Source organism: Cervus canadensis, chromosome 6 (genome assembly GCF_019320065.1).
Source record: "Cervus canadensis isolate Bull #8, Minnesota chromosome 6, ASM1932006v1, whole genome shotgun sequence".
Lineage (NCBI taxonomy): Eukaryota > Metazoa > Chordata > Mammalia > Artiodactyla > Cervidae > Cervus > Cervus canadensis.
The window spans coordinates 20405237-20421860 of NC_057391.1; the positions used below are offsets into that span (position 1 = coordinate 20405237).

General features: G+C 58.7%; 2 protein-coding genes across 3 annotated transcripts; one reads left to right on the forward strand and one right to left on the reverse strand.

Moving 5' to 3' along the window:
• The first annotated feature begins 457 nt into the window (after positions 1-457).
• CDH24 (cadherin 24) lies at positions 458-11086 on the forward strand. 2 transcript variants are annotated; one of them, XM_043471182.1, is made up of 14 exons: positions 462-601; positions 1730-1960; positions 2134-2438; positions 2620-2914; positions 3109-3228; positions 3302-3469; positions 3646-3833; positions 4132-4385; positions 5373-5509; positions 8062-8183; positions 8265-8376; positions 8957-9205; positions 9691-10689; positions 10780-11077. In XM_043471182.1, the coding sequence occupies exons 3-13, from the start codon at positions 2238-2240 to the stop codon at positions 10188-10190; spliced, it is 2346 nt and encodes a 781-aa protein (XP_043327117.1). In that variant the 5' UTR covers positions 462-601; positions 1730-1960; positions 2134-2237; the 3' UTR covers positions 10191-10689; positions 10780-11077. The 2 variants fall into 2 exon arrangements, with proteins under 2 accessions (XP_043327116.1, XP_043327117.1); XM_043471181.1 differs by lacking the exon at positions 1730-1960 and having other exon boundaries at positions 458-601; positions 10780-11086.
• Positions 11087-14586: 3500 nt separating this feature from the next.
• PSMB11 (proteasome subunit beta 11) lies at positions 14587-15753 on the reverse strand. The gene has a single exon (XM_043472929.1). The coding sequence runs from the start codon at positions 15651-15653 to the stop codon at positions 14784-14786; it is 870 nt and encodes a 289-aa protein (XP_043328864.1). The 5' UTR covers positions 15654-15753; the 3' UTR covers positions 14587-14783.
• Positions 15754-16624: the final 871 nt, after the last annotated feature.

Below are 16624 nucleotides of genomic sequence, written 5' to 3' on the forward strand. Positions count from 1 at the left end.
CTGCATAGATTCCCAAAATGCCGCCGTCTCACAACCGAGGACCTCCGCAGTTCCCAAGGCCGGTCCGGGAGCTGCTGCGAGCCGGGCCTCCGCAGTGGGTTCCGGGTTCCCGGGCTCACCGTGCGCTCGCCCTTCGTCCGGCTGCGGGCCGCTTCGCGCCCCGCGATGCGTCCTCCCCGCTAGCTCTTCGGAAACGGCCTGGCGCCGAGGCGTGGACGCACTCCCACCCGAGTGCCCCTCAGAGCGCTGCGGGCCCGGCCCGGGAAGGGCGCCGCATCTGTATGCGCCCGGCGGCCAGCAGCGCCGAGGGGGCGGGCACCAGGCGCCGCCCCCGCCCTCGCCGCGCGGCCCGGGCTGGCCGGGGAGGGTCGGAGGCTGGTCTCTCCTCTCCCGCGCGGCGCGGAGCCGCCTCGCTCCTCCGCAGGCGGAGCCTCCTTCCCCCGCCCCCTCCGTCTCGCTCCCTTGTTCTCGCCGGGGCCGCTCAGACCTGCAGCGGAGCCGCGGCGCCCGCTCCGATCGGCTCGGGGCTGCGCCCCCGGGACCCGGCGACGGGGGCGGGCGGGAGCGCTCCCCGCCAAGCTGGGCCCCTAGGCACTGCCAGGTAAGGGCGCCTGCCCTGGAGCCCACGGTCGGGAATCCGCGAAGGGGCAGCAGGGGGCCCGCAGCCTGCGGGTGTCTTCAAGCGGTGAGCGGTGCGCTCCGCGGCTGGGAGCCACTGCCGGCTCCCTTCTCCCGCGCTCTACCGCTTTCCCTTCTTCCCTCGCACCTCTTTTCCTCTTTTTCCCATTATTCCTCTCCCTCGATTTCTCTTCATCCTGCCTCCTCTTCTCCCTATTTGCTTTTTCCGCCCCTTCCCTGTCTCCCCAACCCTTCTCTCTCCCTCTTGCCTGTCTTGCTCCATCTCCTCTTCCTCTTTGCCTTTTTCTTCCTCCACCTCTCTCTCCTTTCCTGTCTTCCTTTTCCCGCTTTCCTTTCTCTCCCCGATCCTACCCTCTCTCTCCTCTCCTCTTCCCTTCCCGCTATCCTGGTTCCCACTCCTCTACCCCTACCTTCTCTCCGTCCCGCCACCCTCTCTGGTCCCCGGCTTCCCTCCGGCTTCCCTCTTCCCTCGGGAAGGAAAGGACTGCCAGGTGTGTGTCTGCTCTGGGGGAGGAGGGGCGCAGCCACAGCAGTTGAGGGGTCCCCCCTAGGAGGAGGGGGGAGACAGCGGTGGGAAGGGTCCTCTGTCTACCTCCCTTCCTGCATCCCCTCCCGGCTGCCCCCTCTCCCAGAATGAAGTTCTGAGCTGGGGCGGCCTGCTCTGACCCCCGCAGTTGAAGCCGCCCCTTTCTGCTTATCACAGTGCTGGCCGCCCTTCCACCCATTCTGGAGCCTGGTACCCAGGACTCCTCTCTGCCTTTCAGACACCCAGACTACCTCCTTTGATCTCTTTCCTCCTGTCTCTTGCTGCCATTCTTTCTCTGTCTCTGCGGACAGTCCCTGAGTCTTGTTCTCACCCTGCATCTCGCTGTGTCTCTAGCCTCTGGGTCTGCCTCCCCAGTCTCCCGGCTTCTACCGCCCCTCTTTTTTCAGCTCCCCCCTCCCACTCTGTCTGTGAGCCCGGTCCCCCTTCAAGGACTTCAGCTAGCAGTGTGCCAGGGAGCAGATTCTGGAGAGGAGGGGTTCCTGTGGAGGACAGACTTTCACAGGTTCTCAACCCTGTCTGAGGCAGCCCTCCTTATCATTTCAGCCTGACCCTCGGCACCCTGAGACCACACCTCCATGAATCCCAATTCCTGGATTTTTAAGCCCTTGCCCTGGTAGCCCCCATCTCCTCCAGCACCTAGCTGCACACCCACCCTGGGAGCTCGAGCCAGATTTGCGGTTCCAAGCCCTCCCAGCACCCCCTCTCCTATTTTCTTCCCAAGCTTTCCTATTCAGAGTTGACTGGCCAAAGATTTATCAGCTTGGAGGGCTGGAGGTGAATACAGGCAGAGAGCCTGGGTGGAGGGAAAGATCAGACTGCTCTCGTTCTTATTCTGGGTTCTGGGTAGTGGGGTGTCTGGTTCCTTGGAGGTCTGATCTTTGGAGCACCTAACTTTGGGAGGAGATGGTAAGGGCTTCCTCGACCCTGAACAGCTGCCTGTCCTGCAGGTGTGGATCCATGGGGTAGCCCCCACGCCTCTGCCCCTCTGCCCCAGCCAGCTCATGCCTCAGCACCCAGGAGCAGTGAACAGAGCCTTGGCTGGAGCCCAAACATGTGGGGCCTGGTGAGGCTCCTGCTGGCCTGGCTGGGTGGCTGGGGCTGCATGGGGCGCCTGGCAGCCCCAGCCCGGGCTTGGGCAGGGTCCCGGGGGCGCCCAGAACCATCACTGCTTCGGACCCGAAGGAGCTGGGTGTGGAACCAGTTCTTTGTCATTGAGGAGTATGCTGGACCAGAGCCTGTCCTTATTGGCAAGGTAAGGCTCAGCCCCTCCCACATCTCCCCTGACTCTCAAGGCCCTCCTCTGCAACTTCATCACTTCTGCAATGACCTTGGTCCCTAGGATTCCCAACACTGCCCTCAATCCTAGATATAGACTCTTTAACTTTCTGTCACCATTCTTGGAACCTGCTGCCATCTTTCCCCGACCCCTACAGCTGCATTCAGATGTGGACAGGGGTGAGGGCCGCACCAAGTACCTGCTGACCGGAGAGGGCGCAGGCACCGTATTTGTGATTGATGAGGCCACAGGCAATATCCATGTCACCAAGAGCCTGGACCGGGAGGAGAAGGCACAGTACGTGCTACTGGCCCAAGCCGTGGACCGAGCCTCCAACCGACCCCTGGAGCCCCCATCGGAGTTCATTATCAAGGTGCAAGACATCAACGACAACCCACCCATCTTTCCCCTCGGGCCCTACCATGCCACAGTGCCCGAGATGTCCAATGTGGGTGAGTACCCTAGGTCTGGACATCCTGGAGTGCCCTCGCCTCCCCTTCCCCCACTGCTTTCTGCCCCCATCTCCTTCTGCTTTCAGAACCCATCTCCTTCAATTCAGCCCTGCTCATGCCTGGTTCCCACTCATCTGCTCTTCTTCCCCACTTGGCTCTGTCCTGGCTGAGTGGGGTGCCGGAACCCCCTGCAGGGACATCAGTGATCCAGGTGACTGCTCACGACGCCGATGACCCCAGCTATGGGAACAGCGCCAAGTTGGTGTACACCGTGTTGGATGGACTGCCTTTCTTCTCTGTGGACCCCCAGACTGGTGAGGCTAGAACTCGGGAGCTGGGTGAGACAGCTGTGGGATCAGGCAACCCTGACCCGTCGTCTCTCCCTAGGAGTGGTGCGGACTGCCATCCCCAACATGGACCGGGAGACGCAGGAAGAGTTCTTAGTGGTGATTCAAGCCAAGGACATGGGCGGCCACATGGGGGGGCTGTCGGGCAGCACCACGGTGACGGTCACCCTCAGCGATGTCAACGACAACCCCCCCAAGTTCCCTCAGAGTAAGGGGCCAGTGCCGCCACCCGAGCCATCTTTTAACCACCCCGCCCCACCCCTATCGCCTCTGGAGAAGCCTGCCCCCAACCCTTCCCCCAACCAGGCCTGGGAGAAGGATGTGCTGGGGGAGGAAGGAGGGCTAAGGACCTGTCTAAGAACATCTCCCTCCATCCACCCCAAGGCCTGTACCAGTTCTCTGTGGTGGAGACCGCTGGGCCGGGTACCCTGGTGGGCCGGTTGCGGGCCCAGGACCCAGACCTGGGGGACAACGCCCTCATGGCATACAGCATCCTCGACGGGGAGGGGTCGGAGGCCTTCAGCATCAGCACAGACTCCCAGGGTCGAGATGGGCTCCTCACTGTCCGCAAGGTGAGTGCTTCAGACCCACTCACACCCGCCTCCTGCCCCACACGACAGGCTAGAGCAGACTTGGGATCTCTGTGTTGGAGCTTAGAGAATGTGGTCCTCTCCTCGTCCTTCAGATGAGAGTCTGGGGCTCAGAGTGGGGGAGTGGCTGGCTCAGGACTTCGCACAGGGCAAGTCTGGTGGAACTGGGGGGCAGACCTGGAGTTCTGACCAAATAATCTGCCCCCCGCCACCCTGACCACCAAGGCCGCTGCCCCTCTGGTGCCCACCTGCCTCAGTAACTCCATCTCCCTCACTGTAGCCCTTAGACTTTGAGACCCGTCGCACCTACTCTTTCCGCGTGGAGGCCACCAATACGCTCATCGACCCAGCCTATCTGCGGCGAGGGCCCTTCAAGGATGTGGCCTCGGTGCGCGTGGCTGTGCAGGACGCTCCAGAGCCACCTGCCTTCACCCAGGCTGCCTACCGCCTGGTCGTGCCTGAGAACAAGGGTCCTGGGACCCTGGTGGGCCAGGTGTCAGCCACCGACCTGGACTCCCCCGCCAGCCCCATCAGGTGAGCTGGCGGGGCAGGGCGGGGCCTCAGGGAAAGGGCCCAGGAGCAGGCTATTCCCTCCCAAGGATGCACCCCCCTCCCCATCTCCTGCCCATCACACTTCCCTCCTGGCAGAAGTCTTCCCCACTGCAGGCCTGGGGGCCAGGGGAGGGCTGGAGGACCTGCTAGCCCGACTCTCCACCCATCCCTGCGTGGATGGCAGTGGCGCCTCCCAGTGGCCGTGAGAACAGATACGGCATTTCATCTGATGAGTGCGCCCTCTCAGTTGATGGCTGTGGCTGTGGCTATTGATCACTCCCTCAGCGCCTCACATTTTACTCACTTGATAACATTTCATTTTCACAACAACTTGTGAGAGGAGGATTGAAGATAAGGGTAGGAGTCTTCTTGGCTCCAGCTGCTTTAGAGGCTCAGCCCTGAGAGGTTGCGTTAACGTGCCCCAGGTCACACAGTAAGCAGCAATGCTGGAATTCCAATCCAGACTTGTCGGCCTCAAGAAGACCCACTCTTTCCACCTGCCCAGCCTGCTGCCCAGCATCCCTGTCACAGCACTGACGGAGGGGCCAGTGTCATTCTCCTTTGATAGTTGAGGGAACGGGTTAAAAGATTGGCCCAAGGTCACACAGCTAGTCTGAGACAGAGCAGAGCTAGAACTCAGGTCCTCGGTCCCCAGGACAGAGCCCAGGAGTCAGAAAGACAGGCAGTGTTTGCCCCATGTCACCTCTGTCTCTCTTTCCATACCATCATGAAACTCAGCAGCCCATGTCATAGGATGGGTGTTTGGTATTGGTGACTGCCCCTTTCGAGGAGCCCCTAACGTGAATGATGGCTCCAGGCGCACAGGCAGGCGCTGCGTGGTCAGGTCATGAAGGCCCTTTGCCCAGATGAGCCAGGAGGCCCCACAAAGGTGAACAGGTGGGAGGGAGGGGTGGCCGCCAGCTCGGCCCTGCTCCAGTTCAGTGCCCCCACCTGGCTCCATCTCCCCAGATACTCCATCCTCCCGCACTCGGACCTGGAGCGCTGCTTCTCCATCGAGCCTGAGGACGGCACCATCCGCACGGCAGTGCCCCTGGACCGAGAGGCTCGTGTCTGGCACAACCTCACAGTGCTGGCCACAGAACTTGGTGAGGAGTCCTGGGCCTCCCGGAGACCTGGGAGGAGGCGGCAGCCTCTCGGCAGAGGGGCCATCCCTGGGGATGGGGCGAGGCAGGTGTGAGTGCCACACACCCCCACCCAGGGTATCACTGCTAGGCGCCCAGCCTGGACCATTACCACCAGGCAGGCTTCCTGGTCTCCCGGGCTGGACTGGGCACAGTGGGTTGGCTTAAGCATCTCCCCTCACCTTTAATTTGCTCCCATACCTGACTTTCCCCGAGTCAACATAAATCTAACCTCAAATAGCTCTCAATCCCTAAGAACCCCGACATGCACCCTGGGAGACCCTGCCTGGCCCAGTCTCTGCTTCAGGCTGAAGTGGGAACAGGGAAGAGCTGGGCCCTCCTCCTGGAGCTGACCGGGGGCCACCAGCAGCCTCTCTCTGCGAAGTTTGTGGGAAGCCCTCAAGGAAGGAGAGAAGGGCCAGCTCCCTGCACTGCCCGTGTCAGTCACCAGTCATCATCGGCGTGGTTCAGCCGCCTCTGGGCAGCCGTGGCCTGTGGGGGCAGGGAGACCTCCTTCCCTCCTGTGAACCCCTCCTTGCTATGCCTGCTCATGCCTCAGGGTCTCCTACGTTTGCTGTCCATGTCCTGTCTCTGGGAGTTGTCCCTGTGTGCATACACACTTATACCACGTCAGTGAGGAGCTAAAGAGCTATGTGTGTGTGTACATGTGTGTGCGTCCTTCCATGTGTGTGAAAAATACATATACATACCTACACATCTGCTTGTGAGTATATATCTATAGTTGCATATATATGTGTATGTAGTTGAGTGTATAGAGTTATATTATTTGTGCATATATGTAATTAGATATGTATAGTGAAACTTGGTAGCTCAGCTAGTAAAGAATCTGCCTGCAATGCAGGAGACCCCGGTTCCATCCCTGGGTTGGGAAGATCTCCTGGAGGAGGGCATGGCAACCCACTCCAGTATTCTTGCCTGGAGAAAACCCCTGGACAGAGGAGCATAGTGAACTACAGTCCATGGGGTCACAAAGAGTCAGACACGACTGAGCGACTAAGCACAGCACAGTGGTAGACACAAGTAGCTGTTTGTATACATTGTTTTGTGTATGTGAGTGTGTGTGGACAAGTAGTAATAATTTACTACTTACTGTGTATCGGACACTGTTCTGAGTACCAAACATAGATGCATTCACTTCATCATCACCACAACTTTATGAGGAAGGTATGGTTTTTTCCCCCCCATTTTAAAAGGAGGAAACTCAGACAAAGAGAAGTTAAGTAACTTCCCGAGGTCACGCAGACATTAAGTGGTGGGGCCTCAGTCTGGCTGCAGTCTCAGCTGTTATCTCCTCCACCATGTGTGTTGAACTATATGTGGATCGGTTTACGTTTATGACCATGCAGCTGTGTGACAGTGCGTGCGTGTGTGTCCATGTGATCATCCCTGTGTGTGCGTTGGCCGTCTGTTCACATAGCCCTGTGTGTGTGTGTGTGTGTGTGCGCGCGCGCACGCATATATTTCCCTGTCTTCTTACCTCCTGCCAAATCCTGCTCCCCACCCCCACAAATCCCAATACTGACTAGCAGGCCCTGAGCCCTTACTGCAGTTAAAGATGGACCCCAGCCCTGTCCCATCTCCCAGACCCTTTAGCCAGGTAGTCCACTCCTCTACCTAGGCTGTGACCTCAGCCCCTTCCCAAGAGCCAACCAGCTCTCCCTCAACTTAGGGGAAAGACTAAAGGAACCCAGAGATTTAGCCTAGGGGAAATGAGTGAGCGCTGGGAAGGGCAGGGATGCATACTTTTCATTTTCTCGTGGATGCCATTGGCAGTGAGGAGTGAGGCAGGGTAATGATGGGGGCCACCCAATGACGAGGGGTCCTGTCTATGGCTGTGGTACCCAGGCTGGCCTGGCTTTGCTCCTGAGAATCAGGTAGCTCCTCCCTCCCCAAGGTCAATTCTAAGTGATACTCATTGCTACACCACAGCCTCCCAGACCTCTGAGAGGGCGTGTGTGTGTGTGTGCATGTGTGTATGTGCCCAAGTGCACATGCGTGTATGTCTGTCCCACTGTTTTCGTGCATGAAAATGCATTCTCTGCATCCTGGGGGGTGGTGATGCTACATTCACTGTATATAGAGAACATTCCCTTTGTGTATGTTGTATTTGTTTTAAACACTGAGTACATCGAATGTATGGTATGAATGTGTTGCATCTTTCATGGCTGTTGTCTAGTATGCATCATCTGTCTACCTTTCCTTGACGGTGCATGTGCCCTGCATGTGGGTTATTGTTCATGTATGTCATGGGTGCTACATTCCTGTTGAATGTATATGGGGTATGTATTCCACATATTCTTGGGCACCACATGGATGTTATATGCACTTGTTCCATTCACTTCACAACACTGAGGCTACCTGCATACTGCATGCATATCTCATGTGTCTCACATGCATGCCATGTTCTGGATGTGACACTCACACACCATATGTACTGTGTGTAACTGTGATGTGTGTGCTTGTGTGGGGTGCACGTGTTCGTGTTCTGGCTTCAGACAGCTCTGCACAGGCCTCCCGGGTGCAAGTGGCCATCCAGACCCTGGACGAGAATGACAACGCTCCCCAGCTGGCTGAGCCCTATGACACCTTTGTGTGCGATTCTGCAGCCCCTGGCCAGGTGAGCCACTGAGGCAGGCAGGTTGGGACCTCAAGACCTCCAGCTGCCCACTCCATATGAGGTTTCTCTTCTTCCTCTCAGCTGATTCAGGTCATCCGAGCCCTGGACAGAGACGAAGTCGGCAACAATAGCCGTGTCTCCTTTCATGGCCCTCTGGGCCCCGATGCCAACTTCACTGTCCGGGACAACCAAGGTGGGTAGCTTCCTACAGCTGTGCCCTTACCTGCTTCCCTCCCCTCCTCCACCATCCCTAACTCTACCCACCTACCTGGGGCTCCACCCTACAGAATGTACATGCAGTTTTGGGAGTTCCTTGATGGCCTCTGTGTGTGTGTGTGGGTGTGTGTATGTGTTCAGTTGTATCCGACTCTGTGACCCTATGGACTGTAGCCCGCCAGGCTCCTCTGTCCATGGGATTCTCCAGGCAAGAATACTGGAGCGGGTTGTCATTTCCCACTCCAGGGGATCTTCCTGACTCAGGAAGCAAACTCACATCTCTTGTGTCTCCTGCATTGGCAGGCAGGTTCTTTACCATTGATGCCAAAGGATTCTGGGATTCAGGGCTTTCACTGCAGCGGCCTGGGTTCAGTCCTTGGTTGGGGAGCTGAGATCCTGCCAGCCATGCAGTGTGGCCAAAATAAATAAATAAAGGAAGGTGGATGTGGTTTTGCTCTTTGCAAACCTTCCCCACGGACAGCTTTGTCTCCATGGACTGCACCGACCTTAGTGGGAAGGTATCCCAGGAGGTGCCCAAAGACCTGTCTCTCCTACAGATGGCTCCGCCAGCCTGCTGCTGCCCTCTCGCCCCGCTCCACCCCGCCAGGCCCCCTACCTGGTTCCCATAGAACTGTGGGACTGGGGGCAGCCAGTACTGAGCAGCACAGCCACGGTAACTGTCAGTGTGTGCCGCTGCCGGCCTGATGGCTCCGTGGCGTCCTGCAGGCCCGAGGCTCAGCTCTCACCTGCTGGGCTCAGCACTGGGGCCCTGCTTGCCATCGTCACCTGCGTGGGCACACTGCTGGGTGAGTCAAGCCATAGATGGGCTCATAGATGTGAGGTCCAGCCCTGCAGGGGGTGTGGAGAGAAGCAGGACCCTGGACATAGGGAAGGGCATCCCAGGTCGTGAAGGAACCCTCATGACTGGGTTTTCCCACTGCCCAATACCCCCAAAAGAAACACTCTGACCTCATATCCCTGACCTGCAAGCTAAGGACAGTCATGAGCCATAAAAACTATTTACTGAGCCCCAACTCTGGGCCATGTGTGGTGCTGGGCACATCACTTGGTATTTATCCTTTCAACAACCTTAAGGGGTAAACATGTTTCCCCTCTTTTCCACACAAGCAATCCAAGGGCCAATGAGGTTCAGAGAAGTTAAGCAACTCTCCGTGGTCACACAGCAAGTAAAGGGTTGAAGTCAGGATTCAAAAGCGTTTTGCCAAAGGTCAAAGCTAGGGCTTGCCACCCCTAGGCCGTTCCAAATGGAACTTGCGCGCCTCTCCCCCAGCCCTGGTGGTGCTCTTCGTGGCTCTGCGGCGCCAGAAGCAAGAAGCCCTGATGGTGCTCGAGGAGGAGGACGTGCGCGAGAACATCATCACCTACGACGACGAGGGCGGTGGCGAGGAGGACACGGAGGCCTTCGACATCAGCGCCCTGCAGAACCCTGACGGGGCGGCCCCGCCGGCGCCGGGCCCGCCCGCGCGCCGCGATGTGCTGCCCTGGGCGCGGGCGCCACGCCAGCCCCGGCCCCCCGGCCCCGCCGACGTGGCGCAGCTGCTGGCGCTGCGGCTGCGCGAGGCGGACGAGGACCCCAGCGTGCCACCCTACGACTCCGTGCAGGTGTACGGCTACGAGGGCCGCGGCTCTTCCTGCGGCTCCCTCAGCTCCCTGGGCTCCGGCAGCGAGCTCGGCGGCGCCCCGGGCCCGGCTGAGCCGCTGGACGACTGGGGGCCGCTCTTTCGCACCCTGGCCGAGCTCTACGGGGCCAAGGAGCCCCCGGCCCCCTGAAACCGGCCTGGCCCTGCCCCCGCTTCCCCCACCGAAGCAGGGCGGCAGCGTAGGCCCTCTGAGTGAGCCCCCCCGGGTCCAGGCAGGCGGCAGCAGCCCAGGGGCCCCCAGGCCTCCCCAGTCCCGTGTCCCTCCTCCCCACCTCCCCAAGGCAACCGCCTCCTTACATCCCTCCTCCCCAGTCGTCTGTTCGTCTCTCTCAAGGGATCTGTCTGTCTCTGACCCGCTCCCTGTCTGGGTCTGGGTTGTGCGGCTCCGACTCTGAACCTCCCGCTTCTCTCACTGTGATTCTGTTTTGGTCTGCTCCGTTCTGAATCTATCACATAGAGCTCTATGTGTCTCCCTTGCGCACACACATGCTGTCTCCTGCCCACATCTGCCCACATTCTCTGTGGGTCCCTGTGATTGGCTTTTTGGTTTTTTCTGTTGTCCATCCCAAAAGCAAGAGAAACGCCCAGCCACTGCTGCCCACCCTCCTGCAGGGGATGTTCTGCCCCAGGTCAGTGTCCTGAGACCTTGTGGAGCACCAGGCTGGCCCAAAGCCCTCCCCCACTCACCGCCTCTCACTCTGGCTCTCCTGTCTCTACAGACCTGCCCGCATGGTTCCATCCATCACTCATGGCCTCATCCTGGCTCCACTGGCCTCCAGCAGAGAGAAGGAGCCAGCCTGACTCCCAGGGCGAGAGCTCCAGCCCCCCACTGTGGCCGCCTCCCTGGAGCTCTGCCCAGCTGTCAACCAGCCTTGGGCATCCTGGCTCTGGGCATCGTCTTGTATGCTTCCCAGCCCCTGGGGGAGGGGAAGGAAAGAGGGAGGCTGCTGGGGAAGGGGAAAGAGGGAGGAAGGGGAGGGGCCTCCATCTCTAATTTCATAATAAACAAACACTTTATTTTGTAAAGCTGGAGCCCTGCTTTCCTTTCCACACTCAGGTGTCTCTCAGAGCGTGTCACTGTGCTGAAGGGCTGGAAGAGAGGCCTGAGCCCACCCCCTCGGCTCATTCTCCTTTCTCCTTTGGGGGATAGTCTGCTTTAAGTCCCTTTCACAGAGGAGAGTTTGGGTTGATTCCATTCTGGGACTAAGGAGATAATGACTCGTTCCCCTGCTCCCACCACCTCTGGGTTCTCTGTTGGTCTCAAACTGTTCAAGGAAATTAAGATGTGGGGCTTGGCCAGAGGGGAAAGCAGGAAGGGGGAGTATGGAGAAAAGGAGGAGCTATAAAAAGACTAAGGAGAGAGGAAGAGGGGTTCTAGACTAGGACAGTGGGCGGGGGACAGCAGAGGGGAGCAAGCCAGTGCCTCCTGGGGCCTGTGGTCCCAGCTGGAAAAAGGCTGGGTCAGGGTAAGATGGCACAGTGACAGTGGGCCTGCTGCCTCCACCCTTCATTCTTCCCAGTCTGTGATCTTGTTCTTCATAGGCACAAAGGAGGGGAGAGAGGGACCCCAGGGAGGTGGGCTGTTTTAGGGCTTGAACCAAAGTCAACTGGGACGGGAGCCCAGCAGGTGGCCAGCATCTCTCACTGTGGGCTCCTTGAGTAGAGAAGGGGTCCACCCAGGAACAAACATTAGACCTGGCCCAGGTCTCGTAAGTCCAGCAAGGGCTCCTGGGGAGTAGATAGGTCAGGACAGGTCCTTGTGACCTTCCCTTCCAAGTGCGAGGTGCGGGTAATCAGGGGAGGCTGCTCCAATGGGAAGATGCCTGCTTGTACCTTACATGCTGTGTGGTTAAGGCAACCAGTGGGAGGACAAGGCCACGCTCTGACGGGCCGCCTCCATCCTGTCAGATCCTTTGTACACGTAGCTCTGCTTGAAGAGGCTTTTGGCTTCAGCCAGAAGACAACAATGAAGGGAAGGAAGGAGGGATCAAAGAGGTTAGTACAGGCCTCCATTTCTTGGACACAGTTTCTGAGAACAGATTCGTTCAGTGAAACAGTTATAGTATCTTCTCCCAGGAAGCTGTGATGTGGATGGGTTCCCAAAACGAGACCTATGGGGCAAGCATGGCATTGTTGACTCTGCTGAAGGCTGAAGACCCCTTTGGTCTCCACTGCTGTCTGAATCACACCTTTAGGAATAAGGGGAGAAAAGGAGGGACTGATGATGGGCTGCCCCCAGCTAGTGAGAGGTGCACTGAAGTGGAGTGTGGGCCTTCACCGCTCTGCCAGCCCTCCCTGACACCCTCCTGAGGTCCTTCCCAACTCACTCAGCTGCCAGGAAAACAGTGGAGGGGAACAGACTTTTCAGCTAGACCCTTGGGCTTACCTCTGGTCTTAAATATCTCACCATTGGAAGGAGAATTTGTCAAAGGAAGTGAAGAGGGCAGGACCAGGGAAGGAAAAGAGAAGAGAGAGAAGGGAGAGCTGATGGGAGGAGATGCAAGAAGAGAGCCCTCCCTATCTGGGTTCAGTCCTCCTTCCCTGATTAATGGGAAGGGGAGGGGCTCAGAGTGTGGGGAGGGGTGGGGAGCTGCATGTGGTTCCCAGCTAGCCTGGGGGTGGGTTCAGGTGGCAATGTCAGGCTAGCCTGCCCTCCATTCCTGCTTTTTCTCACTCCCTGGTTGGGTGGGTGGGGGTGTTTGCGGGGGGCGGGGGGGGCAGTGAGGATGCAGAAGTAGTGAACCCCTGGGGTGAGCCCTGCCCCACCTCCTCTCTACTCTGGACTTTTTCTCCCCCCAAAAGTGATAAGGCCTTTCTCCCTGATAATTGGCCGTTCTCCTCATTCAGGTGGGGTTCTTTCTCTTGTAGCCCGTTTCCTGTCTCTGCACATGGGAACCATCACTTACCTGGGATCACTCACTTACGATGTCACAGACCCACGCTCATCTCCACACGTGGAGATGCACCCTCTTATGTCAAGTCAATCACTTGAACCCTGGGCAAAAACTGCCCTTCCTCCTGTGTTCCTCCAGGAGAAAACTGGCCTAAGGGTCCTTGACCTACAGTTATCATTCCCAGAGTCCTGCACCTCCTCACCTGAGGCTCAGGAGAGGGTGAAGGATGAAGGATTGCATAGAGGCCACCAGCCAGATTCCCAGACCCCAGCTCAAACGCTTGTTCTCCTGTACTGGGCATCTTTCTGCAGCAACTCCCCTCATTTCCTTCCCTCCCTCCCTTTCCTTCCTGGGGCTCCCTCAGCTTTCCTCCCTCCTCCCCCATCATCCCCTGAAAACCAGAGCCTACTGGGGCTCCTCTGTCTGGCCCAGCTCCTTGCCTGGAGGAATTCTTAGCCTTAAGTGCAGGGTTGGGGCTCAGGACTGGGCCAGAGGCTGGGAGGAGGGTGTCCAAGAGGGAGAAGAGATGCTGTTCATCTTGGTGCTGGAAGCAGTGGGAGTAGGACAAAGAAAGAAGGTTCAGGAACCTTCCTTCCGGTCCCATCTCCTAGGTTGACCATGCCTTCCCCTCCCTTGGCCTGGGGAGGGGTGGGGGTGGCATCCCTCCTGGAGTTGTCAGCCTGCATCACCAAGTCAGGGCTCACAGGGGAGCAGCAAGCGGACAGGAGGTGCGGGAGAGGACGCGCCAACCCAGCGGTTCCCCCGGCACAGCCATCTCCCTCTTTTCTTCATGCCCGGAGGGAGCTACCGGAAGGAGAGGCTGGGGAGAAGGCGAAGGGATGGCAGGAGGAGTCTGGCAGCAGCCACAAGAGGCCCAGAAGCCGGAGCGCCCTGGTTGGGGTTGCGGGGTGCCGATGACTCAGGCCTTGGTAAGAGAGGACAGAGGGGGCTTCTTGGGCTCAGCCCTCCAGGCCCTTGGGCTCCTCCAGGTTCCTTCTTCCGTGGCCAGCAGGAAGGGGCCCAGCCCAGCTGCCCTCTCCCCCACATCCCTCCCGGGTGCAGGAAGAGGCCCTGGGAGAGAAGCTGTGCAGAAAGACCACAGCCCTGGAGTGGATGGCCTGGATCCCAGCCTCATCTCTGCACTGACCGCGTCACCTCGGGCAAGTCACACATCTCTTTGAACCTGTTTCCTCTTCTGTCAAGTGAGGATCACATTAACCTTAAACAGTTAAGCATGAAAACTGTGTCCAGTAAAGGAGTCGTCACCAGAGTCATCAGGGTCAAGTGGGGGGTGCTGGCAGAGGAGGAAAGCAGTAGTGGGAGCCCATCACTTACCCCCAGATGTTCATGCTGCACTGTCCCTGCCCCTTCCAGCCTGGGCCCTCGGGGGCTACCATCCCCCCCATTCCCCTCCCACCATCCCCCCCCCCGGCGCCCCGATCCAGGTGAGAAAGTGGCAAAGACGCTGAAACTGAGCTAAGGACTAAAACAAGAGGAAGAAGAGAGACCAGGGATAGGATGGGGGAAAGCAGAAAGGAAGATGGCAAGAAAAGAGGGTGCAGCCCTTAGCACAGCATCTGGCGTGCAGCCGGTGTGCAGTATTTGCTGAAAGACGGACTCGGTGCTGAGAAGGAGGCCAGATCAATCTATTGGGCGCCAACAGGAACAAATCGGACAGAGAGGTCAATAGCTCGGGGAAGAGAAAGGGATGGAAACTTGGAACAAATGAAGCCAGCAACCCAGGAGAGCAGGACCCCAATGCTGGGAGTCTGCTTCCCCTGCAGCCCCATCTCCCACCCTGGGCTGGGCCCCCCAGATCCTGCCGCTGCTCACAGCCTCTCTGTGGGCACCTTCAAATCCCCAGGTGCCAGCCCCACAGACGGTTCTCTGCCTTCGCCAGCTCTGTCAGGGGTGGCCTCCTCCTCCTGTTCCTTCTCTGGCCCTGGAAGCTTCTGCAGTTCGGAGTATAGCACCCAGGCATCATGGCAGGACACATACTCCCATCCAGTCTCCCGCACGTGGAAGAGGTCCACAGAACCCCCAGAGTAGGCATCGCGGCGGGTGGCGTGGGCCACGGCGCGGCGGGCCAGGGCATAGGCTTCCTGGGTGCTCATGTCGTAGCGGTAGCCGCCATCTAGCACACCATAGGCATAGGGAGACCCAGAGCCCACCGAAAAGATGTCCCCCTGCAGGCAGGTGCCATCGCTGTAGACATAGAAGAGGGCAGGGCCAGAGCGGTCCCAGCCACACAGGGCCGTGGCCACACACAGATCCAGCCCCCGGTAGCGCGACATCATGACGGATAAAAGTTTGGCAGCACCAGCCACGCTGGGCAGCTGACCCTCCCTCAGTGCCCGCAGCCGCAGCTCCCTCTGCAGCACCCGGTACCACGTGACGCAGTCAGCCGAGGTGCCAGAGGTGGTGCCCAGGAGATGCTGGTGCACAGGGATGACCTTGCGTGAGGCTGGACACGCCACGTAGTTGCCGCAGGAGGACCGTGTGTCAGCCGCAGCGATGACTCCATGACGGAAGCGGAAGGCCAGGGTGGTGGTACCATGGGCCAGCCTGGGGCCGTGAGTCTGCAGGAAGGCTTGAGGGTCCCAGCCTCGGGGCACAGCCCAGCCGCCAGCCTGAGGCAGGTGAGGGGAGGTTTCCTGGGTGTCGGAGGCCTGCCACTTGCACACATCTTGCAGAGCCATCCCTGGGGTCCAGCGAAGGTTGGAAGGAGCAAGGCAGGGATCTGTGAGCTGGGCTGGGTGGAGGAAGAGAGATGGTAAGAAGAAGCTGGGCTGCAGCCAGAACCATTCAGGAAGGTGTGTGATCTGTGGCTTCTCCCAAAACCCAAACCAGGCTTTGGGACTGGCTGGTGGAGCAGCGCCCTCCCCCTCGGAGGACTGCTGAGGGGAGGACAGGATGAGGCCAGTGGAGTCTTCAGCGCTGGGGAGACGCTGCCCATGACACACCTGAGCGTCACCGGAGGAGTCACCTGTCTGTCATCCTCCAAGCACCTGGAGTTGGGTGGGGGCTGGGTAACTGCAAAGGACAGGGGGCACCCGTGAAAGGAGCAGAGCTGGGTTCCTCTTGTTTTTCCTGTGGGGGGCACTGGGCGCAGAGATAAATGAAGCCCTGTCCCTGCCCTGAAAGGGCCCACAGGCTAGGGAAAGGTAAAGACTAGTCAGTGTGATGGCACAGTCAGACCAGGTTCCCTGGGATGCCAGGCTTTCACTGCTATGGCCTGAGTTCGATCCCTGGTCACAGAGCTGAGATCCCACAAGTCACAGGACACGGCCCCAAACCAAAACAAAACAGAATAGATTGCCATGGACCCACTGTGGCAGGAGTCCCCGATGCTGGGTTCACTCTTCAGGGGGATGGGGTCAGGGAGCCAAGACACTGAGCTTATTGGTTCACCTCATGATCAACGTGGGGAAAACGAAATGGACTGGGACAAAGAGAAAAGAAAGAAGAGCAAGAGAGCCTTGTACGAGGCGCCCAGATACCTTCAGGATGACAGAGCACCGTGGGGCCAGGTGAAGGGGAACTAAAACCTGGAGATCTTTTTCTCCTCCGCTTTGGGCGTGAACATGAACTTCCATCTGCATACAAGCGTGGCACATCTGACAGCTGTCTGGCAGTATAGCTTCTCTGACTGGTGCTTAAGTCCTGAGGA

What these genes read in the sequence shown, in the direction of transcription:
- CDH24 (XM_043471181.1), top strand. Translation starts at nt 2,238, where the DNA reads ATGTGGGGCCTGGTGAGGCTCCTGCTGGCCTGGCTGGGTGGCTGGGGC. An exon ending in CTCTGTGGACCCCCAGACTG is followed by an intron (nt 3,229 to 3,301) that starts GTGAGGCTAGAA and finishes GTCTCTCCCTAG; the next exon opens with GAGTGGTGCGGACTGCCATC. An exon ending in ATTCTGCAGCCCCTGGCCAG is followed by an intron (nt 8,184 to 8,264) that starts GTGAGCCACTGA and finishes TCTTCCTCTCAG; the next exon opens with CTGATTCAGGTCATCCGAGC.
- PSMB11 (XM_043472929.1), bottom strand. Translation starts at nt 15,653, where the DNA reads ATGGCTCTGCAAGATGTGTGCAAGTGGCAGGCCTCCGACACCCAGGAA.